General features: G+C 38.1%; 2 protein-coding genes across 6 annotated transcripts in view; both read left to right on the top strand.

The window, feature by feature from the left end:
• The first annotated feature begins 123 nt into the window (after window positions 1-123).
• Window positions 124-14,252, top strand: FN3K (fructosamine 3 kinase). 3 transcript variants are annotated; one of them, XM_069798922.1, is made up of 6 exons: window positions 124-910; window positions 7,204-7,355; window positions 8,707-8,798; window positions 10,153-10,235; window positions 11,104-11,226; window positions 12,049-14,252. In XM_069798922.1, exons 1-6 carry the CDS (start codon window positions 752-754, stop codon window positions 12,385-12,387), a joined length of 948 nt encoding a protein of 315 aa, XP_069655023.1. In that variant the 5' UTR covers window positions 124-751; the 3' UTR covers window positions 12,388-14,252. The 3 variants fall into 3 exon arrangements, with proteins under 3 accessions (XP_069655023.1, XP_009917599.1, XP_069655024.1); XM_009919297.2 differs by lacking the exon at window positions 124-910 and adding an exon at window positions 4,578-6,148; XM_069798923.1 differs by lacking the exon at window positions 124-910 and adding an exon at window positions 5,954-6,095.
• A 1,003-nt stretch (window positions 14,253-15,255) lies between these two features.
• Window positions 15,256-27,363, top strand: part of TBCD (tubulin folding cofactor D) — a 131,570-nt gene continuing 119,462 nt past the window's right edge. For 2 of the 3 annotated variants that reach the window (XM_069798914.1, XM_069798912.1), the window contains exons 1-8: window positions 15,256-15,384; window positions 15,738-15,955; window positions 19,253-19,303; window positions 19,500-19,597; window positions 20,322-20,423; window positions 22,660-22,806; window positions 23,624-23,679; window positions 27,211-27,343. In XM_069798914.1, the coding sequence (XP_069655015.1) occupies window positions 15,763-15,955; window positions 19,253-19,303; window positions 19,500-19,597; window positions 20,322-20,423; window positions 22,660-22,806; window positions 23,624-23,679; window positions 27,211-27,343 (780 nt within the window). In that variant the 5' untranslated portion in view covers window positions 15,256-15,384; window positions 15,738-15,762. The other variant, XM_069798913.1, reaches the window with a different exon arrangement.

Here is a 27,363-nt window from a genome sequence, read left to right as displayed (position 1 = left end):
ATTAAAACTTTACAGCTTGCATTCATTCTGGGGAGCTACTTGCTCTAACCTGTTAAAGGTCCCTAGTTCGTTAGACAATTATGGTCATCAAAGGTGTTGATGGGAACATGGTCACGGATTTTAATCTGGAGCAGTGTGTCACTGAATAAAATTTACATGTTGTTCAGTTACAGTATCATTTGATGTCCTATCTGTGCCTTCAAACTTTATGTGTTGTACCAGCTGTTTGGATGTTGTTGATGGAATGTTATGTCTGTGCCCATATCCTTACACCATTCACCCAAACTTAACGCTGCTTAGTGCAGCTGATTGAAGAAATGCTGTGGAATTTTAGCAAGCAGTCAATCTGGTTAGATCCCTTAACTGTTTATTTCCATATGCGATCATAATAAAGTTAGATGTTATTTAACAAGGTCATTCTGTTGCAAATCTTCAACAAATCAGCATGTTTATTTTGCTAAAATACCTAAATACTTTTTTATCATTAGAAAGTGAAAAAGTGAGATAAAGGTGGATTTTCTGTCAGTCAGTCATAGACTTGAGTGATCAACGGTAAGTCTTTAAAGATCACCTTTTCCTAATAGAACTGAATCAAAATATTTTTGTGATTGAATGAAAATTTTGTTGTTATGCAAGTTAGGTAAATAGAAACAATTGTATTTAGAGCTTTAATTTAAGGGATATTATGCTCACTTTTTCAAAGCTATTTTGTGCTGCGATTAAAATGGAAGGGGTGTAGGGAGGAATACAAATGGAATGTAATGGTGAGCTCTACTGTACCATGGATCCCTTGGTTTTGAGTTCTTGTAGACAGCAGTTGAACCAGGGAATGGAGAAGGGGATGAACTCTTCTCTTCTGAAGGCAGGCTGCTGGTGGACCCTTAAGGAGAAATTGCTGCAGTTCTATAAGGTAATTTTTGTTTTTCCCTTACATGTTGTATAGTTCTGCACTGCTCTTAGAATTCTCCTCTTTGATCAATTTGTTGCATTGTGTGTTCTAGGCATGCCTTTGGTATTCTTTATCTCTTTCTCTTACAGTTTAAAGCTAATGTGTTCTGCTTTTCCTTCTCATATATTCCTCCCTCTTGGCTCCGTCCATACATTCTAAATCTGGTGAGCGTGTTTCCTTGTACCCATGCTCTCATTCTGTATTTCCTGGTTTTGTATTATAATTTTGCTGACTTTCCACTCCTGTTTGGACAAGGAAAAAGGATTAAAGAACCACTGAATTTTTCTTAAATATACAGTGTTCATGTATTTGAATATTGTAAAAAATTGTAATATCCTATCATGATGTTTCTAAGGCTTTTCTCAAGATGGATCACAATATACGTGTGGCATATGTAGACTAAAGCATCTCAAGGCATTTATTTTTAATATTTTTAAAACCAGATCTCTCTATATCTTTTTTCTTAAACTAAATTTTGAAATTAATTCCTTAGAGAATTAATTAGTGGGTTGGGATATGATTATGCGTAATTTTAATAACATAAGCTTCTGCCTTGGAGAGGAGCTAGGGGAAGGGAGACTTGGAAATCTGGACTCAATGGTTAGGATCATAGGAAAATTCAGGTTGGGACAGACCTCAGGAGGTCACTTAGTTCAATCTTCCTGCTTAAAGCAGGATGAGCTGTGAGGACAGGCCAGGTTACTTAGGTCTTTGTCTGGTCTTGAAACTGTCCAAGGATGGAGGCTGCACAGCCTCTATGGGCTTGACTGTCCTGATTGTGAAAATACATCCAGTTTGAACCTCTCTGCAAGAATCTGTATTTTTGCTGAATTGCTTATAGTTTTTATGTACCCTGCATTTCAGTATGATTTTTTTGTTGTTGTTTTCATTCTCATGGACTGCTGCCATCTGCAAAAACTGCCTGCAGATATGAATGTTGCACTCTAGCACTGTTTTCCTGCTTTTCATCTTCACTGCTATTCCAAAATACATCTGGTGATTTTAACTGATGCTGCGCTGTTCTAGCAGAAGTGAAAGCAGGTGGGAAGTGGTATATAATTAGCTTGTACAGTAGGCACTGACTGTGACAAAAGATTTAATGGGAAAGTGTATTTCTGGTAACTAAGCCACACCAGAATCACAATAGCTTTATTATTTTTCTTTGTAAAATAATATTAAATTACTTTTCAACACATTTTAAAATGAAATCTGAAAAGAATTCACTAAAATCTCCCAAGACATGGTTGATATTATATACAGAGCTACAGCCTGTGCAGTTATGCTGAAGATCAGATCTATAGGATTAAAGGAGCTCTGAATTATTTGTCCTTGGATAGTTCTTTACTGAGAAACTATAACTTCTGTCAAAGGCAAGGAGGTTTTTATGATGAAAAGTCTTTTCTTGCTCTTGGCTTACACTATTCTATACAGCTTCTTTGTTTTACTGTGATTCTTTAGATACTGTTACTCACAAAGGAGAAGTGAACAATCTTTTTCTTCATTGGTATGCATGGGGATATCTGTCTTCTGGACAGTCTTTGAAAACAAATAGCAGCATTTGTGAGCAAAACAAGAAGAAAAGAGCTGGGAAATGAAACAGTTACAAACTCCACTACAAGCATAACCCTGAGGATAGGACTCAAACCAGGAGCCAAACAACACTCACATAAATAGTTCTTTGTAATTCCTCACCATCTTCTCATATCTCTCTGATGCAATTAATATTTTCCTTTGTGACCTGGCCATGGTGCTGAATTGTTTGTGGTAGGAGGATTCATTGACGTGGGTTTTTCAAGCACTCTATTCCTTTGAGCCCATCTGGGATGCATTTGAGTTGTTTTACTTCCAGAGTTTGAAATGATATTGTTCGAAGTTGCTTGACTGGAAACAATGTGAACAAAAATGTTAGGAAACCAGGCCTTTCACCTGTGCATTACTAATTAAATATCAATCCAATGTGGAAGCAAACAGAAGGCTTTCCTATCTTGGCTACTATGTCAGTGATGCAATATATTTGGATTAACACAGTCCTGTTTCTGGTTTAACCAAAAATAAAATGTCAGAATGCTGAAAGAAGTGTTACAGTCAGTAACTATTGGTATCTTCACTGGTAATTGTAGGACAGAAGTCCATGGCCTACTAGACTGTAAAAATTTTGGGTTCAGTAGTAATATTGTTTGGTTTGGTTTTGGGGGGCTTTGGGGTTTTTTTTCCCTTAACAGGTTAATAGAAAAATGAATTAGGGTATCTTTCACTATGCAGAAATAAGGGTACCTGCTCATTTTAATTTATTTTGTTGCCAGAAAACTTTAATCCTCTCCCCAGGTGCTCCATTGCAACTGAGCGTATGATTCCCTCCTTTCAGCAGTTGGAGACCATTGTTCTAATAGTAGGGTACTTTTCAGGGCTTCATACATCCTGAAGTTCAAATTGCTTGGCATTTTCACTATATAAATCGGTCAGATGAGTCATATTAACTAACTGCCTCAAACTGTCCAAGATCTACAGGTATAATCAAGTTGTTTTGAGTGCATGTGCACTGGTTTACTGTGATTTAATGTACATGCTGAGCACTTACGCTTCAAGCTTTATTTGGTCCAGGCACAGTTGTTTGCTTTAGTAGCTGTGGCTCATTTTCTAGGCAGAAATGCTCCATGGGAGTATATGGACAAAATACTTAAGACTCCTACAGTAAGTGCAGACTCTTCTCTACCTCTCCCCAGCATTATTTTCTGTAGCTCTATTTTGTGAATAATCTATTTTACAGTTAGTATATCAGTGATGTGATGGTGTCCTAGTTTCAGCTGGGATAGAGTTAATTTTCTTCCTAGTTGCTGGTACAGTGTGTTTTGGATTTAGTGCGAGAATAATGTTGATAACACACTGATGTTTTAGTTGTTGTTAAGTAGCACTTATCCTAACTTAAGGATTTTTCAGCTTCCCATGCTCTGCAAGCAAGCAGGTGCACAAGAAGCTGGGAAGAAGCATGGCCAGGACAGCTCACCCGAACTAGCCAAAGGGATATTCTACAGCATAGAACATCATGCTCGGTATATAAACTGGGAGGAGTTGGCTGAGGGGGTGGATCGCTGCTTGGGCATTGGTCAGTGGGTGGTGAGCCAACTGCATTGTGCATCACTTGTCTTTTCTTGGGTCTAATTTCTCTCTTTTTGTTATATTCCTTTTCATTACAATTATTATTGTTATTATATTTGTATTATTATTTTATTGTAATTTTAGTTATTAAGCTGTTCTTATCTCAACCCACGTGTTTTACTTTTTTTCCCAATTCTCCTCCCCATCCCACTGGGAGCAGGGAGGAGTGAGTGGCGCTTAGTTGCTGGCTGGGGTTAACCCACGACAGATGGTTATAAAATATTACAGCTGGACTTTGTAGAAGGATTGCCAAAGCAGTCAGTGGTTACTTTAGACATACAATGCAAATGTCCAACCATGATACGTAACCTTGAATGGGGCTTCTTGCTATTCTTGAATACTCTTCTGTATTTGAATTACTGTTTCCGATTCCAGGTCATGAGCTACACTTTTCCAGCTTGTGCTCTTACTCTGTAAGCAATGTCCTGCTTAGATAATTCTGGATGTTAGAAAAGTTCCTCCTTAGCCAGTTTGTCCCTTTGAGGTCTGCTATGTTCCAGCTCCTCTGTGTACCATAAGGAGCTATGTTCTGAGAAATACTTGTTTGAGAAATAACTTGTACTATACCAGTATTTTTCACTCCATGTAGGACTGGAACCATTTGTGAATGTAGTGAAAAGCCTACCTAAATGAAGCTAGTATTTGTCCAGTAATCATTCCTTTCTCTGTCAAAACCAAATAGCTTATATGAATCAATGGAAACAAATAGTAGTGAAAAGAGAGAGAAATGCATGAAAGCACAGTGCAACAGTGGCAACAAAATCCAGAAATTCCCTGGGGAGATGGTAGGCATTGCTGCTCCAAGTGAGAACAAGAACTGCAGCCTTTTCCACAGATTGTAATGTGCTAGCAGTTGGTCGTAGCCACCTAACCAAATATGTTATCTTTATACAGACTTTATTAAAACAGATATTGTAGGATCTGGGTTATGATAACATGTTTTAAAGGTTTAACATTTTATACCTGAGGGCGTCAGTGCACTTTGCAAGTATGAAGTGATTAAATTCAGCAGTACCCAAGGGATCTTCTTCCTGTGTGTCAGATTGTGAAAGGAGATAAAAAGGTGAAATAACATCCTAAAGATCATGTTAAATCTGGAGAAGCATATAGGAACAGTATCCTAAATTTCTTTATTACCAACTTGATGCTTTTACTATAAATGTTCACTTTATAATGTACAGCCCTGAGCACCCTACTATCTCACTGACTGGAGGACACTTTCAGGCAATAAAAATCTTTGGTCTCTCTCTTACAAGAGATCCAATTATGTCCCAAGAAGGGAAAGCGTTCTAAAGGTCTCAGTGATGACAACAGAATTCCAGTCCACACAAAGCAACTACAAACAGAGAAAAAAACCCACCAACCTTTCCACATATTTCTGGTGGCTGACTTATGGTCAGCAGCATGATTTAATTTCATCCTTATGGACTGCAACATTGTTTTTCGTATCGTAAATAACGACAATACAACTCATGTGCGCAATTTGTATTGTTGCACTTAGACTCCCTCTAGTGGATTGGTTTAAAAATGACCGCTTCTACAATGCGGTCGCAGAGCTTAGAAAAGAAAAACGGGTCCAAACTACAAATACCAGCAGCTCTCAGCACAGTTGAGAGAGGACCCAGGACACACCTCTCAATTTTATTCTAGCAAATATTTCTGAAGATTTTTTTTTTTCATGTATAGCTACAAAAGCCTATGGAAAACAAAGCATTTTGAAACATCTCTGGGTTTGCCTTTTTTTTTTTTTTGGCTGCTATTTTTCTTTTTTTTTTTTTTTTTTTTATTTGGTGGGTGGCCCTTTACCTCATAGCACAGTGACAGTGAAAGAAGGACCCAAACCTTTAATCTTGTTTTGCAGTGGATTTAGCTGAAAGCAGCTGCAGCAGCCTGGAAATTACCATGGAAAAAATCCTGAAAACAGAATTGAAAACTTCCGTTCTGAAGGCGTTTGGAAGCTCGGGAGGAGGATACATTAGCCAAAGCCAAGGTTATGAAACAGACAGTGGACGAGTATTTGTTAAAATCAACCACAAACCTCAGGTTAATGCTAGCAGATATTTATCTACTAATATTATTGCATGTAGAGAGCTTTTTATTTTAAAAGCACCCAATTGTTAATAGTTTAGAGTTCTGCATTTTCAGGCTGACTTCTAACGGAGTTTTTCTTTCAGTTTTCTTTTAAAAGCTGTAGTCTATTTTATATCAAGTATTAACGTAGGAGGTTTGGTTCATGCAAAATGAGGTGTAATGCAGTGTGATAACCCTCAACAGGAATTGACATTACAATATGTAAAAAGGGGGTTAAGTACAGAGCTGTTATTGTAGTACTCAGAGTTTGGAAAAGCCTAAAGCTGAATTTGCATTCACTGCATTCCTTTTCATGTTTCAGTTGGGAGGATAGAATAGTGGGAGGGAGGGAAAGAGGGAGGAAACAGGGTGCCAGTGCTAAAACTCATGTATTATTTTTAAAGCTACAGAGGTTTCAAACTTCCCCATGGCTTTTTGTATTTCTGGGAGTAAGATTCTTGCAATTTTTCAGGCCAAGCTCTTGACTTTTCTATTACTAAATGAATACTCAATTGCTTTTTGTAACACCACAGTGCATCAGAAATTTGCTTTATCAATATCAAACGCATCCTAAAACTGCTGTGAAGAACAGCATCTTTACTTCAAAAATGCAGAATACAGGCTTCATATTTACTGTCGTCTCCATCTGATTGACCTGCATGGAAAGGAAAACCAGTTTAAGGATTCAATCTTTTACTTCATTTAGTAGTGGTCTTATGTGGTTTTGAAGGAGGAGGTCTTGGGTATTATCCTCATTGTTACAGCTGTGTAGTTTGGTATCTCCTTAAGCAGCTGGAAATCATGATGAAATGTGATGTATCCTACTACCCTGGAATGAATTTGGGAAAAAAAGAAGTTGGAATTAAGGTACTCGAGTCTCCCTGTGTGGACTGAAACCTTGCTGCAGCTACATTCTTTTATCAAGATGAATTAACTCCTTGTAACTTTGTAAACAAGGCTGTTTTTTTCCAAAGTACTTGTTGCAGACATCCATAGTTTAGCCTAAGGATATTCTCATTTCTTGACAGGCTAGAAAAATGTTTGAAGGGGAAATGGCAAGTTTGGAAGCTATTCAGAAAACCAATATTGTGAGAGTGCCTCAGCCCATTAAAATAATTGACCTACCTGGAGGAGGAGCAATGTTTGTCATGGAGTACCTAAAGATGAAGCACCTCAACAAGTATGTCTGTACATCTCTTCTTCTTTTTTCTATGTTTTGAGGCATATTTTCTTATCTTACAGTCAGTCAGAAAACTTTGAGAAGAACCTCTCTATTCTCTCAGAGATAGAGCTTGTGTCTGTCAAGATCCATATTTGTTTGTATGTGTACATATTAAAAAAATACATATATGTATCTATATATGTGTGTGTATACACTCCTTCTGCATATTTTGCTCTTCTCTGACCCTCTACCTGCAATAGAAATGGCATGCTATTGCTAGCCTAGAGCTTTGTATGCTGGTCCACATGTGCTGAGATGCTACTAAAGTGAATGTGATAATGGCTGAGTTTAGCCCATCTTTCCCTCATGAGATTTTTCATTTGAGTTTCCTTTCCCAGCCTGTCAGTTTTCTTTAAACTTGTAGGCTTCTTATGTCTTTGAAACCTCTGCTTCTCTAAATATAATCTTCAAGTATGATTGAAGTCAATCAACAAGGTCAAAGGCACTAAGGTGAGGAAGAACTAAATGGTTAACTAGATGGATAACATTAAGTTCCGTTTCATCCATCAACCAACCTGAATATGGAATTCAGGAGTCATAGGCTCCTGAACATAGGCTTTCAGGAGTTAACTGTTTCATTTCGGGCCTCTATGGGAACACAGTAATGCCTGTGGCTCTTCTGGCAGTTTGTCGAACCTATCTATTTTTATTGGGAGAATAATGACAATTCCACAGCGTCCCCAAACAGTCTATTCCAGTCCATCCAACCGTTCCTAGGAAAGATTTTTCTAATGTCTAACCTCAGTCCTCTTGGCTGCAATTTTAAACCCATTATTTCCTACCCATTCTGGACATGGAGAAGAAATTAGTTTCCATCCTTGCAGTTCCTGTTCAGATATCTGCAATATTTTAACTGCTTTTTAGTTGTCTGTCTTCTGCATTAAGCAATCTCAACTCAATCCTTGCCTATGGCTTCTTTTTAGACTTACTATTCTTATTGCTGTTCAGCCGATCTCGAAGTATGAGGCCCAAAAGTAGATACCATGTTCTATTCTCTGCTTACTAATGTGGAGCTGATAAGGAGGATTGCTTGATCCTTCTGCACTCTATGCTCCTGTTTATACAACCTTGTGTTCTGTTTACCTTTCTTGCAAGAGCATTGACTTACGTTCTTTTTATTGTCTGTTACAACCCATTTCTTCAGAGCTGTTGTCTAGTCATTTGCTCCCTGTTACATACTTGAGAAGTTGATTAAGGTTCTATATTTGCCAAAAATATACTTGGTCATATTTAATTGAGATTCTTTTTTCCCTGTAATATTTCATTCACTTCTCTTGTTTCAGTTTCGTTTTGTTTTTTGATCCTACAGATATTCTTCAAAGCTTGGAGACCAGATAGCAGATCTTCATCTTTATAACCAGAAACTTGGAGAGAAATTGAGAAAGGAAGGAAACACAGTTGGTAGAGTATTGATATCATGTACTAAACCAAAAATGAAGTAATTAATTTGGCTGTGGTACAATATTGCATTATAATTTTAATGATTAGTAAATTCAATACTGGGACACTGTTTCATGAGATATGTCCCTCCTGTCCCTATGCCACACTTGTAAAATGTATGTGATATACACAGGAGCTGTAATTGCTATTATAATTTCTAAACATATCATTTTAACCTTGACAAAACTAAATTAATTTATTTTTAATTTTTCATTTTGTATATACTTTGTTGTATAATATTATGCAGATACTGAATTTTAGTAAGAAATAGTGCTAATATTTGATAGTTAGAGCTTTTGACATTTCATAAGTCAAACTGAAAATTTGGACTAGTTGTCTTTTTCAGTGTCAGTTTGTGGTGGGTTGACCCTGGCTGGATGCCAGATGCCCACCAAAGCCGCTCTATCACTTCCCCTTCTCAGCTGGACAGGGGGGAGAAAATATAACAAAAGGCTCATGGGTCAAGATAAGGACAGTTTAATAAACCTTTCAGCCTCATCTACCATCATTCTCCTAAAATGTTCTTGACCATACAGACAACCTCTTTTTTTGTTTACTGTTGGTTTAGACAATTAGCTTATTACAGAATATGGTCCCAGATAGTAAACACATAATTAAGTTCCCCTTTAAAGATGTTGCGGATTACTTTTTTGAACTCAAATATGTAGCAAAATATACAACACTTGCTGCTCCTTGGAGATAACTAATTCAGCAGTGTAAGGTCATGATCCAGTTTCTGTTGACTTCAATGAAAACACCTTCCATCATTGTTTGGAAAGTGGATTCAGGCATAAATGGGGAGAAAAAAAAAAAAGGAAGCTATACAACAAATTATTCTTCTAGAGTTGTTGGTATTAAAATGTGAACCACCAGTCTGTTTCTGTGTTTTTCCCATGACTTCAGGGATGGACCAGATTCGAGACTTAGTGCTGGACATATTATAATCCATTATTTTTGAGTGAAGACCAAATTACTAGCAGGCCACAAATAATCTATGAATCAAAAATAAGCAAAGTTTAATGACAACATGTTCAAGTGTCAGAACAGTAGATTGTGAATCTGGTATCTGGACTCTGTTCCTGAATGTCTAACTCATTTATCCAAAGAAAAGTCACTAACCATGACTAATTGTGCCTCCATTTCCATTCAGTATTTTCAAGTTTAAGAGACTTCCTTCCATCTTTAGAGAGGGTTGTGACCATGAAATAAGTGCTTAAAATTATTTTGTATGCTTGTTCTCTGAAATCTAGTTCTGTGTTTGCAAACTTTACTGTGTAAGGATCTCAAAACTCCCAATATTTTTTTTGTTTCTTAGGTAAAGGAGCAGGTCACTCTGAGTCTCAGTATGTGGATAAGTTTGGATTCCATACAGCCACTTGCTGTGGTTATATACCACAGGTATGTTCCATGTCTGTGAAAGCTAACGTGCACTCATATGATTCTATAAATTCCTTATACAAAAGCTTGTTTCATTATGATCACAGTTCTGCTTTCACTGTTTCATTCTGACCTGACAGTGAAGGGAATATGATCACTATTCAACGTGTGTGGCTTGCTACAATGCATGTAGACACAGTGAATCGAATAAGAATTTGAAATTGTGGTGGTTCTTTAGCTTGGTGATACTTAATAAAATAAGTATCCCTTCAGATACCATGTCTTGGTTTTGTTTTTCTAAACCCCTACTATATGGATCTTAAATGGCAAAATCCACTGCTTTTAGAGAGCCTCATCATGTAACACATCACATAAGACATTGGAAAGGGCTCTCAGAGAAAAATCAGTCATTTGCTGGCTCTGCACATGGTAGAATTTCATTCTGCTATTTAACCGAATGAACTTGCAATGTCTCAAACTCTTTGCTACAAGTACAACTTTTAATCGAATTAGAAACACATTACCCAATAAAAATGAACGAATGCTTTTGCATTTCCAAAGATTTTTGGAATATAATATGGAACAACTGAAATGATCTCACAGAAGCTCTTCCTCTAAAATACATTAAGAAAATTTGAATGAATGGAAACAGCCAGAACCTCAACTTAGATCTCATGTTAAAGACAGCCCCACCTAAGCATGGAAGAGAGCATCACTCCCAAAAGAACAATCAATGAAATCTCTAATAACACTGTGCGTAGGTCATACTAACGTTGTCTAGGCCATTGTGTCAGCATTGAACATTTTAACTTGATATCTATGTATTATTAATGCTGACCGTGTATATGGTAAAATTGTTTATTACGAACCTCTCTATCATATTTTCTAGGTGAATGAATGGCAGAGTGATTGGCCTTCGTTCTTCATTCGTCACCGACTCCAAGCTCAGTTGGATTTGATTGAAAAAGATTATGGAGACAGAGAAGCCAGAGAACTTTGGTCACAGCTAAAAGTATGAACCATGTCTTAAATGTGATTTTTAGAATATTAGAAAATATGTATCACTGGAATTTGAAAAGTGTTTTAGAAGAGATTTACATAGCTTTTAATGAACAGTAGTAACTGGACTAGCTTCACAGCTGGTCCAGCAACATTGTCAGCTGAAAAGAATTCATGTTGCTCTTTCAGTTTTTTAATAGAAAAATAGAAAATAAACCTGTAGTTCAGCACTGAAATGTATTTCTTAGAATCCAGCTAATAACAATAAGATGGTAAATCCTATCTAAGAACTTGATGTTACAAAGTAGGTAAGATTCTGCTGCCCAGGCAGATTTTTTTAAATTTTTTTTTTTATTTGGCCTAGGCTTACAGCTGAGACTGTGGTTCAGGTCACACTCCAGGCAGTACTTAGGAAACAGCCAGGAATTTATTCTTCTGCAAGCTCTACATCACAAATTTGTTCCTTAATTCTGGTTAATTGGTACAGATGTTTACTGCTGCCGTTTTTGCTAATGAAACCTTTTCATTTAAATGAAATTTATATTTCTTGTGACAGCCAACACTATCCATGTCTAGAAACAATACATTAATACTAGATGTTAATAAGAGACTGTGAATGAAATGATTTGGTAAGCTTTGTCAAGAACAATCAAGAACATTTATTACTGGCTTACAGTTCAGGTTTATGCTTGTAGCCATCAACTTCAAAAGCACTCCATGAGGACTGAAAACAGGCAGTATTTGACCAGCTTAGTCATAAACTACAGTGATTTATTTATTTTAATATTTTCCTCAACGCTCTTTAATTGTTATGTGTTTGTTCATGCTTTTTCAGCTAAAGATTCCTGAAATGTTCTGTGATGTAGAAATTGTTCCTGCTCTCCTGCATGGGGACCTGTGGGCAGGAAATGTGGCTGAGGACGACTCTGGGCCAATTATCTTTGACCCTGCTTCCTTCTATGGCCATTCAGAATTTGAACTGGCCATTGCTGGAATGTTTGGTGGGTTTAGCAGCTCTTTTTTCTCTGCCTATCACAGTAAAATACCCAAAGCTCCAGGATTTGAGAAACGAAACAAATTGTATCAGCTCTTTAATTACATAAACCACTGGAACCATTTTGGGACGGGGTACAGGGGATCTACCCTAAATGTAATGAGAAAGCTTCTGAAGTAACCAGGTAGGTTTGAGAAATTCTGACATAGTCCCTTAGTAATGAACAGCCCCTGGCTATCAGAAGTAATTAGGAACTAAAACTAGGAATTAATGTTGATGGTAAAACACCTGACATGTAAAAGGCTTAGTACACTTTTGAGCCTCACTAAATGTTAACAGTGATTGTGTAATTTTTAACTTATATACTAGTTTACTAGCACAGATTCATACCCTGCTGAAGGAAGGGACTGCATTGTTTGGGAAGACTCCACTAGGTTGGAAAAATAGCATGACAGTAGCCTAACCTTACTCTCCGTAGAGAGTCTCACTTCATAGCTGCTGTGTTTCCAAAGTTGTTTGCATCCTGCCACTTCTGCTGCTGCCCTATGAGCAGTTCATTACTGAGACCTACTGTTGTGGGATTGTGGTGCTGGAAGTAGTAACTAGTTCCTTACGTCTCCCTTTTTTGTTATGTTTTAGTTTTCTGTCTCTGTTTCCATCCCCTTTCCCATTTATATTTCTGTTGTCTTTCCTTTCCCATATTAAGTGTCCTAATCCAAAATTTAAATCAGATTCTATGAATCTGAAAATGAAAACATTCTCTTTTTGATTTAAAGAGTAGACAAGGCCCTTTGGACTGCACTTGGCAAGCATATATAATTAATAACATTTCTAATATTTATTTTAATTTAATGTAATTTACTTACATGCTTTTGTTTTTTTCTTGCTATGAGAAATTAAATTACAGTGGTATTTCGGAAAAAAGGATGTCTGTAGTTCCTTGGTAATTAAGTGTATGGTCAGAAAGTGGGTTGTTACCAAGCAAGTTTGATAATAACATATCATAGTTTTAGTATGATACTTGTCACAGATGGAGTGATGCACTTCACTCATAAGCGAGAATTAGCAGTATGTTTATTGATATAAAACAGTGATTTATTGATAATAGCATATCTTAGTTTTAGTATGATATTTTAGTGTGTTATGCTATGATAGTAACATTTAATTACCTTTTTACAAAGAGAGCAAAAAGTGGGAGGGAGGCTTAGTGTCTTGATGACAAGAAAGCATCTGTTGCTGCTGTGTTGGTTGGTGCTTGATGCATTTTCAATTTTAGAAAATAATGTACAGTAGGCAAAGCTAATATGTTCTGCCACTGCTGGATTATTGAAGGAACAGTGTCAAATTAGATGGCTTTATCATGTTTTTTAATATTCCTAACTGCTTTATTTTTACAGAAAACATAGGCAATGAGAATTTGGGGAGAAAACTGCAACAATGATACTGGCATATAATGTGAGCTAGAGTACATTAGCAGATCCATGTTTTTTTTAATGGAAGAAAGTGGTAAAGAAAGTAAATATAAGTGCAGTCCAATGAATGCTTATGTGAATCAGAGGATTTGAATAAGAATTACTGAACTTAGGTATTTAGGCTTCAGACAGCTGTCATGACTAATACATAAAATACTATATTCAAAAATGCTCAAATATGTTTAGACTTTTTTTTCAACTTTAAATTGCTGTGCTATAAACATTTCATAAAGTTTAGAGTTAGATGTTGTCATTGATACGATTTAAAAAATGCACTTCATTCTCTGTAAATAAAATACAAATAGTTAAAATTTTTTACTTCCTTTGAATTTGGGCTACAATTAGGGGAAGTTGTCACGGTGTGGTTATAACACTTAATACAATTATTACAGCGGAGAAGTGGAATAATACAGTTAGAATACAGTTGAAATCGTAGCTGATAGCTAGAAGATCCAGGTCTGAGAAAACGGCAAAGTGCATGCATACTAGTATTTATTAATGTTAACAAAAATACATGTATTACATTGGAAAGTACATGTGAACTTCTCAAATAAAACATTTGCCTTGCAGAAACTAGGTGTTTGCTGTACCTGCATTTTGTGATTGTGGTTTGCTTTAACGATTTTGAGCCTGAAGATGAGGGTGTGGATGGAGTTTCTGGATCCTGGGAAAGAGAAGTTACCTGTCCTAATGTTCTAACCAGACTGAAGTGTCTCCCTGAATTTCCTTTATAATCAATGGAGTGGAATGACCACCTCTGGTGACTCCTCTCACCACGAGCACCCATTTTAGTGTGTCAGCTGGTCTGATCTTTCAGGTTTATTTTCTATTAAGTAAAAAGGTAACCTGAGGTGACTTAGTCAATGTCTACTTGAGACCCCGACTTTAGTTTCCCAGCGTTGGCAATGTGTCAAGAGAGAAGTGGAAAACTAGCGCTGTTATCTGGTAAAATATAAAGTGTGTGGGAAAAGCAGCATGGATGGAGATGTGGTACGTCTTGGGCTGAAATACGACAGAGTATCTTCCTGAGAAAGCTAACGGGAAGGAATCTGGCATGAGCAACAGTAACCGCTGTGAGGGGGCAGCCATTTGTTTGAGCCTGACCACTTGCTTACTTTCCCTTTTTTTCTGTAGCTGTAGCTTTCAGTATTCAAACCTTGTTGCCATAATTTTACGAGATTTAGGTAACGAATTTAACCATATAATTCAATGTTTTGGCGTGGGTAGGGTAGGCAATGGAGGAGGTAATGGAGAACGGCGTAACGCAGTTGCCTTCCGCGCACACCTGTGGCAACCCGTGCAGAACGACGTGAGGGGCAGATTCAGGACGGTTCCTCCCGGCATGAGGGAGTTTCTGTGCGCGGCGGCCTAGCAGAGACGCGGGCAGAGCCTGCGCCGCGGCCGAGAGGAAGAGGGGCGTTTCCCAGCTGACTGAAGAAACGCCAGCCACGGGCTCTCCGGTCCGGCAGACCAGAGGATCCCAAATAAACGCCGGGAACCGCCTGCCCCCCCCCGCCCCCGCCCCGGCCAGCCCGTCCTCTCAGCCCGCCCGCCCGCCCTGCGGCAGCGGGGCGGAGCCGAGCCGCGCGCGGGAGCGCAGCCGTCTCTGCATCCTTTCGTCCCGCGCGGCACCCCGTAGGCGGGAGGTTGCGCCCGGCGGCGCGCGCGGGGCAGGCTCCCGGGGAGCGCAGCGGCGGTTGCCAGGGTAATGCGCGCGGGAGCTGCCGGGTCGTGTCGGGGCGGGGGCTGAGGGCCTCGCTCGCCGTCCCCGGTGCTGTCGCCGGCGTCTCCGCCGCCTCCGAGAGCCGCCCGCTGTGTGGGACGGCTGGGGAGGCAGGGTAGGGCCGGGCCGGGCCTCCGCTCCGCGGCGGCCGCCGGGGAGGGGCGCGGTGGGCCGCATGGCGGCGGGCGGGGCGTGTGTGAGGAGCGGCGGTGTCGCCTGAGGGACCGTCCGAGCGGCGGCGGGGAGGGGTCGCCTCTGCCTCGCGTACCCTGCTCCGCGCCCGGCGGGAGGGATGGCGTGACCCACCGGCTCTTAACTCTGCCCGGCTGTTGCAGGGAGCGCTGACGGCCGGCCTCGGGCATGGCTTTGGGCGAGATGGATGGAGCGGCGTCGGAGCCGGAGGAAGGCGGGAGCCAGGAGCCAGGTGTCATCTCCGCCAGAAATATCCTGGAGAGCTTCACAGAGAGTCAGGAGGTCGGGGGGCTCATCGGTAACCTGAAGGGAGTCTTTGGGGATCTGGTGACTCGAGAAATGACGGTGGAAAAATTCATAGGTAAGCACGTCATCCAAACGGAGTGTGTTTTTGTATTGCTTAAAGGAACTTCTTACCAAAAAAGGACTAAACCGTTAATTTTGGATTAGTGATAATGCTGGAACTTCATCAACAGGTAGTTTAGATTTATTTTTTTACTCGTTTTGTTTGCCAGATGTATATTGCATTATTTTGCAGTATCTAACTACATTCTGACCCATGTTTAGCCTCCACTTTCCTATTCAAATGCGGGCAATAATTTAGTTAAGGTCTGTACGTCTGTCAAATAAAGCCAGTTTTGTACCTAATTACTTGTTCAAAATGCATACATTTGGAGCTTTAAAGTGGTAATTTTATATTTTTACTCTTATATTTCATAGGAAATATGAAGGGCAGCTGAATCCATACAGATCATGTAATTGTTTCTGAGTGGAGGCAGCTTGGATCTGACTTAGTAACTGAGCTTTTGTGCCATATAATGACAGCTGTTCTGCTTCTAGACCTCAGCTGAATATAGAAGTGGTATAATTACCTGCATGTAGTAGTGTCCTAGGTAATTAGCCTGTTATAATGCACATCTGTGTATTGGATCCAATATTCTGACCAGATGATTTGCAAAAGTTAATTCAAAGTTTCATATATTTACAAATCAATTTAAGTGGACTAGTATTTTGCAGGTACTTTTGCAAAAATAGTGGAATTGCAAAAATTTACAGTCAAGATATTGATCCAGTGTCTGTGTTTTTGACAAAAAGAAACTAGGTAGGCAAACAATAAACCAGAAAACCTAGAATTTGGAAATCTGACACTGCAGAAGTTACTTGGCAGTATTATACTGGATTGACTTAACTGACTGTACCATCTGAGGAGGTTAATGGTGAACATGTAGCTGTTCAGAAAAATGTAGCAAGAACACTCATATTTGTGTTGATCGTTCAGTATCACAGATGAAATGGTAGACTTTAATGGGATAGAAAAGATATCACTGAAAAAAATCTCAGCGTCTGAGAGGCCATCATCTCCTCCATCCAATCATCTTGCTGTGCCTCTCTTGTCTTTCATATCATATATACTGTCTCCGTGTATTTAAATTGTATTGATGAACTTTCTGAACGCATATCATTGCCCAGTAAATAGAGTGTCAATATAATTAAAATTGATAGGTACTGTACATGTTGTTCAGTATTCAGTTATGATATTTAGTGTCATAAGGTATCATTTGATCTTTCTTGAGCAAAATGTCCTATATAGGGTAACAGGCCAAATGTGTGGGATATAACATTGAAGCTTAGGGAATACCTTTAATCTCTATGCGGATAACACATTAATCATCAGTTACAGAGGATTTTAATGCAGGTCACTAAAGCATTCACAAAAACATATGATGCTCATTTTTTGGTGATCTGTTAGAAACAGAAGTTTGGAAGATAGTTTAATCTGCAACTATAATTTTGTAGGAAAATTTAGGAAGATTTTTTTTGAATAGTAGTATTAAAAGAACTTTTTTTCAATTCATTCTCTTCAGCATTTAGATTTAGGGTTTTATTTTAGATTGCCAGACTGCGATTTGGGAAAACAATTTGGCAAGATAAGGAATTTGCTGTTAAATTCCACTTCTGCTTGAGAGCTGTTGCTGTGAGTGTTGATGGAATTTACTGTATTCACTGGCTCTGTTATTTGTACACAGTTTAAGGTATCATTAATTACAATGGGAAGTTAGTGATGATTAGGAGCTCAGGCTTCCCGCTTGATAGGAGGCAGCACTGTGGTATCCCAGTGGAATTGCACAAGTTACTGCAAGGATACTGTTGGACTGGCTGGTGTCTTGAAAGTGGTTGTGCAGTGTCATCCACTACTCAACTACAGCAGTGTTGAAGTTGAATTATGTCTTAAATCCTTAAATCGTAAAGTGTTGATGTGACAAGTGGAGAAAAGCGATAGAGAGCAAAATTGTTTGAGAGAGAAACAAGGAAGAAGAGCAGTTAAGAAAATATTTTAGTTTTCTGATTAAAAAGCTATTTTCTGACCAAATATCTAAAATGACTGAGACAATCTCCAGCACAATACTGGATCACTTGATGATCTCTTCTGAATTCCAGCTTTCATTTCTGTAGCTGCTTTTCATTGATTCTAGGGTTAAATCAAAATGCTTTTGTTTCTAAAAATTGTGGCAAGTTGTTCATATTTTCTTTCAATATTCAATTTCAATTTTTCCCCAAGTCAATTCCCAAAGGGAAGATAAGATATTACTGGCAGCAAGATAAAGTAAGTAATGTGAAAAGTTTTGAGGAGCACAGATAGTAATAGCTACAGTTTGTATTTATCCAGGTTAAAGTTTGTCAAGGATTCTTTGTTCTTTGCTGAATAATTTCCTCTGTTCTATTTAAAAATAAAAAACTAGCTCTGAGAATTGTGAAGAGCACCTTCACTTGCAAAGTAGTACTATGTTGTTTTTCTTTTCTGCTATAGTCAGGTACCTCAAAAGAAAGAGATAAGAATTACGCAATGCCTATAGCCTGTCTCAGTACAGATCCTCAGTGGTGGAACTATATCTTTAAATATGTTCCAGGCATGGGAAGGAAGATAGCCTTGTGGTGAAACCCAGTGTGTCCAGGGAGAATTTCCCCATGGCTGTATTAGCCTCAGGGTTGGAAAAGTGTCATGCTACTACACTTCTTGATGTTGAGATATCTTTGTGCATGTGTTTTTGAAAACAATCAGTAATTTGACATGCTAACAAATAGAACAGTGGGATTCTGTATGTTAATGAAGAAGATGTGAACAGCAAGTCAGAAAGGTGTAAAGCAGCATTCTAGTTGCTGTGTGGGTAGGAGTGCAGTGTAAAGCTGGTACAGCTGGAGCAGCTACAGTCTGCTGTATATATTAAGTCTCTGTAAATAGTGGTTTAACGTTGTCCTCTGTTTGCAGAGTTCCATCAGAAATGGTGCGCTGGTAAGTTGTGCTTAGGAAAGGAGAGCCACAAAGTGCTCTGCAGTGAAGGACAGCAACAAACTGAGTGATTGCTTGTTTCATCTAGCTGTGAGATTTGTCCGCAGTAACTTGAGAGACTCCTGGAAGGGAGTTTATGATTCAATGTAGGTAAATGATTGCCCTACAGAAGTGGACAGACTATATTTTTAGTTACTTCTCTGTAGTTTTCTTACTTTTTGATCTTGCTTACAGGTGGTGGCAGCACTTAGCTCAAGGATACTGAAATCTTAAGCTAACGCTGTCTACAATCAGGGTGTATCTCACAATTAATGCCTGTAAAGAGCCTTTAATTTGACTAGCTTATTACAGATATATTTTCCTTTTCAGGTATAATGGACAAGTACCAGGAGCAACCTCACTTGTTGGATCGCCACTTAGGTAGGAATGTCATCTTTAAATAATTTTTGTGTATATACTTGAAAATCTGTTAAACTAGAGGGTTTATATTTGCATTACAAGATTGCTGTGGTTGACATTACTTATATGACTACTATCTCCCTCTTTGTTATTACAAGTAAGAGAAACTGTAAGCTAACTGCATGTTGTTTCACTTCTTTTCCTATCCTTCCATTAGAGTGGATGATGAATTCATTGTTGGCTATAGTACGGGACAATGGATCTCCTCCCCCACTAGTTCATCTGTCTTTTAAATTTCTTTACATCATCACAAAGGTAAAAATCTCCAAGTTTAATGTTCTGTAACTGAAATGTGTAAGTTCCCAATATTTTCTTTGTTGTTTAAATAACTTAAAAAAATTTTACCTTTTCAAAAATAGTAAAATAAATAAATAAATTCTTGTCTAAGTAATGTAATGAAATGTTTTAAACTGTACTGTGAAAGATTAGTTCTCTTTTTTATCTTTTTCATAATACTTATGTTATTTAATGAACCAGAGTAGTAAAAATCAAAGTCTGAATACAAAAAAAATTGCAGACATTGAGACAGTGGTAAAACAAGAGTCATAATGTTGAAAAGAAGAGTAAAGTATGATGAAGAATTAGATGGATTTTGGAATTTCCATCTGAGCGTAAGAAAACATTTTTTGCATGTGAGGGCTGACCACTGGAGTAGATTGCTCAGAGAGGCTGTGGAGTCCCCTTCCCTGGAGATACTGAATACCCTACTGGACATGATCCTGGGCAGCCTGCTGTGGGTGATGGTGCTTTAGCAGGAGAGTTGGACTAGACAATCTTCAGAGGTCCCTTGTTTTAAAGTTAAAGCATTATCATTCCATTAATTCTTAATAAGTTTGTAAAACCACAAAAATCTCAAGGTATTTAAGACCTTAATTCATATGAGGTTCATACACAAGAAGCTTCTCAAAGGGTCTTTCCTCTTTCCTCAGTACTTGACAGTGCCAGATTGCTTAGTAAATTTTGAAACTTTCTGTTTTAGGTGAGAGGGTACAAACGTTTCCTCCCACTGTTTCCTCATGAAGTAGGTGATCTACAGCCTGTTTTGGATATGCTTGTAGACCAGAATCCAAAAGATTCAGAGGTGAGAACTTACGGTACTTTTTAACTTTTATGTCTCCAGCAGAAAAAGCTGATGAACAGTGTAAGAAAAAAATCTGGAAGAAAGTGTATAAAGCAGTGATATGCCCTGGCCGGTGTTAACCGAACATCTGAATTTAGTATGAAAGTGTCGTGGTTTAACCCCAGCCAGCAACTAAGCACCACGCAGCCGCTCACTCACTCCCCCCCATCCAGTGGGATGGGGGAGAAAATCGGGAAAAGTAGTAAAACTCGTGGGTTGAGATAAGAACGGTTTAATAGAACAGAAAAGAAGAAACTAATAATGATAATGATAACGCTAATAAAATGACAACAGTAGTAATAAAAGGATGGGAATCTACAAATGATGCGCAGGGCAATTGCTCACTACCTGCCGACTGACACCCAGCTACTCCCCGAGTGGTGACTCCCTGCCCCCACTTCCCAGTTCCTCTACTAGATGGGACGTCACATGGTATGGAATACCCCGTTGGCCAGTTTGGGTCAGCTGCCCTGGCTGTGTCCTGTGCCAACTTCTTGTGCCCCTCCAGCTTTCTTGCTGGCTGGGCATGAGAAGCTGAAAAATCCTTGACTTTAGTCTAAACACTAGTAAGCAACAACTGAAAACATCAGTGTTATCAATGTTCTTCGCATACTGAACTCAAAACATAGCACTGTACCAGCTACTAGGAAGACAGTTAACCCTATCCCAGCTGAAACCAGGACAGAAAGTCATCTTGTCAGAAGAGAAATGTCTTATTGAAGCAGAGGTCTTGTGTTTTTCTTTCATGGGATATGATCTAAGGATTTAGAAGTGATGGCAGTAGCGGTGCAAGTAAAATCTTCAACCACTCATATAAGGGAACAAATTAATTGAAACAACAGTAATAAGAAAGGCAGTGAAAGATACTGAACTTCTAAGAGGAGTAACTGAAAAATTCCCTACCTGCTATGCATATCATTAACAGTCATGTTAATTTAGCTTGAAGTCATAAAAGTAAAATCACAGGAAACGGAGCGTTTAGGTTTTATGTATTTATTCCTATTTCTTAATGTAAAGAGGCTGTTTTTTAAACCTTTCGGTTTTGTCAAAGTTGGTATGAGAACTTCTATTTTGATGAGGAAATCAAGACAATAGTTAATTTTCCTTGTTTAATTTTGTAAAGTGTTTTATTCTTCCCCAACCCCCCAATATCAGTCTTCAGATCTGTGAGGTTTGGTGGGTTTTTTTCCTTCCTTTTCTTTTGAAAGGAGGGAGGTGAAGATTGGAGAAAATTGCACAGTTATGGCATGAGGCATGAATCGCTTGGGGTTTTGCCTTTTGATAATATATTCCTGGGTGTGGAAAAACAACACAGAATTTCAGATTTTTTTTTCCACCTGTTTGCAATTTGAAAAACTGTGACATCACTTCATTAGTGTCCTGATTTAAAGTTTTATTTGGCTGGAAATGTTCTGGGCAAGAGCTCTGATTTGAAAAAATATTTACGCAAAGACTTTTTAAGCATGGATTGAGATCATAGAATCATAGAATGTCTTGAGCTGGAAGGGACACATAAGGATCATCAAGTATAACCCCAAGATACCATAGTTCATATTCTTATATTTTTTAGTAAGGAAAAATAAGAATTCCAGAGGGCTTATTAAAATAGATGAATTTTAAGAGAGAACATCATCTATTATAAGTAACAAAAATCATGGATCTGAAGACAATAATTGTATTGCTGCTCTAAATTAAAATAATTTTTTTAATAAACATTATCAATTCTGACCACTTTGCTGCTGTTGTAGATGTACAGCTGTAAAACTTCTAAAAGTTTCTTCTTGTCTGTCTCTCTCTCAAAATACATCTAAAGTTGTTTCAGTAAACCCATGAAACCAATGCATAAGAAATTAGGAAGAAGAACATATTTCTCTCATATTTGTAACTGGAGGCACAAATAGGCTGAGGGAAGGAGAAAACACGAAAATGGCAACATGCAGTTTTCCTTTGGGAAGGAAATAAACTTGCCTAGATTTCAGATTCAGAAGGGAGGGTGCTTTAATTTTGTTACAGTTTTCCTGTTTGGAATTGCTGGTAGTTCTGTCTCCTTTGGTGTTTCAGAGCATTCAGGTTCGGAGTTTTCATCATCTTACTTTGAAAGTTCCTTGGAGCTACTGGATAGTTTATGCTCCACGCACTTTGTTGGAATATGTTCCAGAAAATGGAGTGCATATGTTGTTTTACCATTCTTTTCCAGACTTGGGAAACTCGTTATATGCTTTTATTATGGCTCTCCATGATATGCTTGATTCCTTTTGATCTGGCCCGTTTTGATGGAAATATTACTTCTGCGGAAGGGCATGCTCGTGTGCCAACAATGGATCGCATACTTAAAATAGCAAAAGTAAGTATAATACATCTTGTAATACTTCGAAACCTGTGATATTTTTCTTAGGCTTAATCTTTCAATATATAATAAATTATTGTCTTTTCAGAATATTATTTAAGCCCATGTTTCCTGTATCTAATCTGTAAGAATTTCTTCATAGTTTTGGAATCTTCCAGCATGTCCTTTGCTGCTTTAGTGTCAGATGAGACAGTTTATTACTTCAGGGAAAACAAACAACAATCTTATTTTATGCCTGTCTGATATGAATGCATGCCTTGATTATGTTAACAGCTTTTAGCATTTGAAAATACTAGCTAGCTTTTTTGGAAAACCAAGTTTGATTTATATACGAAATTAGCATTCAATGAGGACGAGTAACATTGGAAGCTATGACGGCATGAAGAATTTTCAACGAAGGTAGTAAAGTTTCATGAGGTGTAAGCCGAAGTGGCTAACTTGTCATCCCTTTAAGATAAAAATAAGCAACACCATCCCCAAAATACCTGTACAGCTTATGCTTTTTACACTTGCAGCACTTAGTGGCTTATCACTTGTAAGCATGTAGTAGCACAAATATGACTGTAAGTGAATGTTTCAGTAAAGGTAAACTTGCTTTGAAAGACACTAGGAGGGAGACTTTGTTGTCTGAGATACGGTTGTTAAATGGGAAATTTTGGGATGGGGAAAATGGGATCTTAAGCTCAGTTTGTAATCGTAATAATGTTTGTAATCATAAGTATTAAGTAGTATATTCATGTACAGAGTTGTTATGTAGTTTTTATTAAATCTAAATGTATGAATTCTTTTACAGTTAGTTTTCTTTTACTTTTAGTGTTACTTGGTTGTCAGTGATAAGGCTCGAGATGCAGCTGCTGTACTGGTTTCAAAGTAAGTCTCTTTTGTGCTTCTTGGCAGAAATGAAAAAAGTTAGCGCCCATTTCTCCTGCCATTTTTTAGTCTGACATGCTACTAATGACAGTGTTGGGAGGACTGGAAGTTGCCAACTGTATGTGGGATGTTAAATTTGCTTGAATCAGATCCAACAGTGTATTTATTATGGGAAATGCTGTGTTTTCTTCTGCTTACTAGAGGAACAGGTATCTATCACAGGGGATACAGATCTTCACTGTTAACAGGATACTGTTCAAATTGCCTTCCAGGGACTGGTTTGTGCTGCAGGGTTTCAGAAAGATACAGTTACTTTGTGTTGCCGATTTTTGCAGTGTGTTGCATGGTAAATAGAGAATTAGTATCTAGTATTACTGGCTTGATGTTTCCTAGTAGTACCTTAAGTTGCGTAAAAGGAAATAGAAATGCTAGAATTTATTTTCTTAATATCCCTCTTGTCACTTTCTTCATTCTCTCAGCCACACAACAATACTTCTGTTTTCTTAGGTTTATTCTTGTCAAATAATTCATCAAATAAAACAGGTGTAGGATAATGGAACTTTCTAAATCCCATTGTCTTACACAGTTGGTGTTCAGACACTGAGTAATTTGTGACAGAGGTGCAGTTGTTCTGACATTTTTTGTGTCACTTCAGTAATACTGATGCTAGGGTTGCTTATAAAATTGAAATAATGAACTTCTGTATTTCTTCTTTCCTTTCCTAGTGCATTAGTAGAGATTGGTTTCATTTGTGATGCATATGAAAATAAATTACAAAGACCATAAACTGTGCTAGTACACACTATCTTTTTTCCAGTATATATTACAATACATGTTACAGTATTCTTCTAGCAGAAGAGGGCTTTATTCAGCTCAGTTTGTAATTTAGTTTTTCTTTTCTTTTTTCTTTCTTTTTAAAGCAAGCAAACCCCCAGAATCTTTACACTAGCATATACTGTATCTACGCTAGGGGGCTCTGCCAACATAGTTTTGCCAGTGTAGCCATAGGAGCAGAGGCTCTGTAGGGTGAACAAGATGAAATGATGATAGTCGGTGTGGGTAGCTAGTCTGAACAATAAAGTCTGTGTTAAGGTTTTTCTCTGGATGAAGAGGCACAAAATTTGTGGGATTGATTGTATCAAAATAGTTGTTAAATATAACATTTAGTACAGCAGATCCTAACTGTCTTTTGGGGAAATAAGTGTCCATATACTTATTTTAAATTTATTCTGAACTTCAGTCATGGGACTCAATGCTTTAGAAACTTGTATTTAGTGAGTATAATGCTACAGTTCCAAATCTGATGACAAAACCAACACTTTTTTGTTTTAGAACTAACAGCGTCATGCAGAAAATTCATGAAGGAGTTGAGACTAGAATCATAGTTCTCTGGTGACTAGTCCTGTACTTTTCTGATTTACTCTGAAATATTTCAGAGCAAAATTTAAGTGAATGCATGAATCATTTGAATAGTCTTTAATAAATAATCTTGCATGTTACATAATTATTTCCCTGTGACAGAACGTAGGTTTGTCTCCTCATCCTAATTAGTTTTTGCAGTCATCTTGGAAGTGATAATTGGAAATTGCTTTTCTAGGATTTTTATGTATCTGCATTGGTTATCTGCCTTGTCACAAGCTGACAGAAGGAGAGGATTTGATTTGATGTTATTAGCAGTTGTCTTATGTTCACTTCACCTCCATTTTATTGGCTAAATTAATTTTTATTAAAAGTATGTATTCATAACAAATAAGGTGATAAGAATTACATTAAGCTGGTTGTAGTACCAGCTGCATCAAGGTGTATAAGGCTGTAATGGGAGCAAAATTACTATTTAGTGTATTTATAATTATTTGGTTTATTATGAAAGCACCATTTTCAAAATGGCCTAATGATTAAAACACTTCACAAGGAATTAGGAGACCCAGGTCCAAGGTCTTTTGGCCTTGGTGCATTTGAATTCACTGCTTTCACATCCCAAAACTGTTCTTTAATGAACGGGCATGGTTATTTTGAGATGAGATCACTGTTTCATCTTCTTGAAGTTCGACTGTTAACGTGGGCAGGAATACAAAAGTCCTAGGACAGACAGAGAGATAAGATACAGGAGTCTAACTCTTTAAACACACTGAGTTAGGAAACTCCTTGGGGAGGAAGAGGAAGTCTGGGTTCTGGTTCCTGCTCCAAGGAGTTAATGAATTTCAAGCGAAGTTTAGAAACATCAGGATCCAAGACTTCCTGTTTTCCAAAGTAATTTACCTTTCATAGGGCAAAGGACCTGGAGTTTGTTCCATGAATTCTCCTTTCTGTCTGCTCAGTGACCTGGTTGCAGTAGGAGGAGATGAGGTTTATCCTTATCTTGCTTTTAGTCTGGAGGTTAGGGCACTCCTTTGAGAAATTAAGATTTAAACTCCTTTGGGCTGAGAAAGGGTCTAGGAACCAGTTCATCTACTTTACAGGTTACTTCTCTTACCTGTGCTACTGTGCAAAAGAAGGCTTTGTCCTTGCTGCTCTGTTATAAAACAAGCCACCCCCCCTCAACTAACCCCTGCCCCAAATCCTCGCTGTTTTATTGCTGAACACAATAGATGCTGACTTTGAAGACCATTCAAGTGATCACATGTCTGCTCACTGTTTCCTGTTTTCTCTGTATTTAATATTCTTTGTTAGTTAAGTCTTGGTGCAGTTCCCCATTTAATTGGTAGGTATATAAAGTAACCAGATACAGGCTCTGCATACATCCTTGTTGAAGCACTATGAATTGTACTTTGTGGGCTTTCCTATGTACCTTGTTTACTTTGATTGCATTGAGAACAAAGTTTCTTAATTTAGTCTGAATCTCTGCTGGAACAGGACCCTAATTTTTAGATGCTAAGAACACTAAATTAGGTAACTGAAGCAGTTGCCCTAACTGTAGCTTGGCTGGCACTGGTGATGACTGAGTATAGAAGTAGTTTAACCATGATGAACCTCTTTTGCCCTCTCTCTCTAAGATGGGTAAAAATGCATCTCCTGACCCATCTACTGTGTTAAATAACAGGTGTTTGACTTTTTCAAATATCCAGAAAACCAAATATAGCACTGATGATTACTTTTTATGGGCCTGGCTGATAACAGTGCAGTATGGACCAATTTTTGATTTGCACTAATTTTCAGATTTGTAGAGTAGCTGTTCTTGGTGAGAATGGTGGAGAATATTTGTTTCAGCTTTTCACTAATTCTAATGGAAATAATTTTTATGTGGGACCTTTGGAAAGTTTGTTGCTTTACAGTTAAGATGAGAAATCTCTAGAATCCAAGTTTACAGGTTGGTTTGAAGTGAAAGTGAAATTCTGAATCAGATCCTTGCTCAGAAACAGAAGGGCTAACCATGGTCGTGTGGAGTGTTCCCACCCTCAGCTATTTAGGAAAATACCCATTATAGAATTGTTTTTAGGAACTGCAACCAGTTTGGATAGCAGGAAAAGTTCTTTTTCATTGAAAGTCATAAAGTTAGTAACTGCAGTGTTTTGTTTTTTTTTTCTCTGACAGATTTATTGTCCGCCCTGATGTCAGGCAAAAAAGGATGCCAGACTTCCTGGACTGGACTCTTTCCATGTTATCTAAATCCTCCTTCCAGACAATGGAGGGGACTGTTGTTATGAATGGCATGCTCCAGGCCCTGGTAAATACAGTTTTTTCTTT

Source organism: Haliaeetus albicilla, chromosome 12, assembly GCF_947461875.1.
Source record: "Haliaeetus albicilla chromosome 12, bHalAlb1.1, whole genome shotgun sequence".
NCBI classification, from domain to species: Eukaryota; Metazoa; Chordata; class Aves; order Accipitriformes; family Accipitridae; genus Haliaeetus; species Haliaeetus albicilla.
The sequence above is the reverse complement of the archived record's forward strand: the minus strand, read 5'-3'. Positions and strand labels throughout refer to the sequence as shown.

Bases quoted from the DNA above. Each gene is read 5' to 3' on its own strand.
- FN3K (XM_069798922.1), top strand. From the start codon at position 752: ATGGAATGTAATGGTGAGCTCTACTGTACCATGGATCCCTTGGTTTTG. The intron at 8,799-10,152 runs GTAGAGTATTGA...TTTGTTTCTTAG, and splicing joins AAAGGAAGGAAACACAGTTG to GTAAAGGAGCAGGTCACTCT. The intron at 10,236-11,103 runs GTATGTTCCATG...CATATTTTCTAG, and splicing joins GCTGTGGTTATATACCACAG to GTGAATGAATGGCAGAGTGA.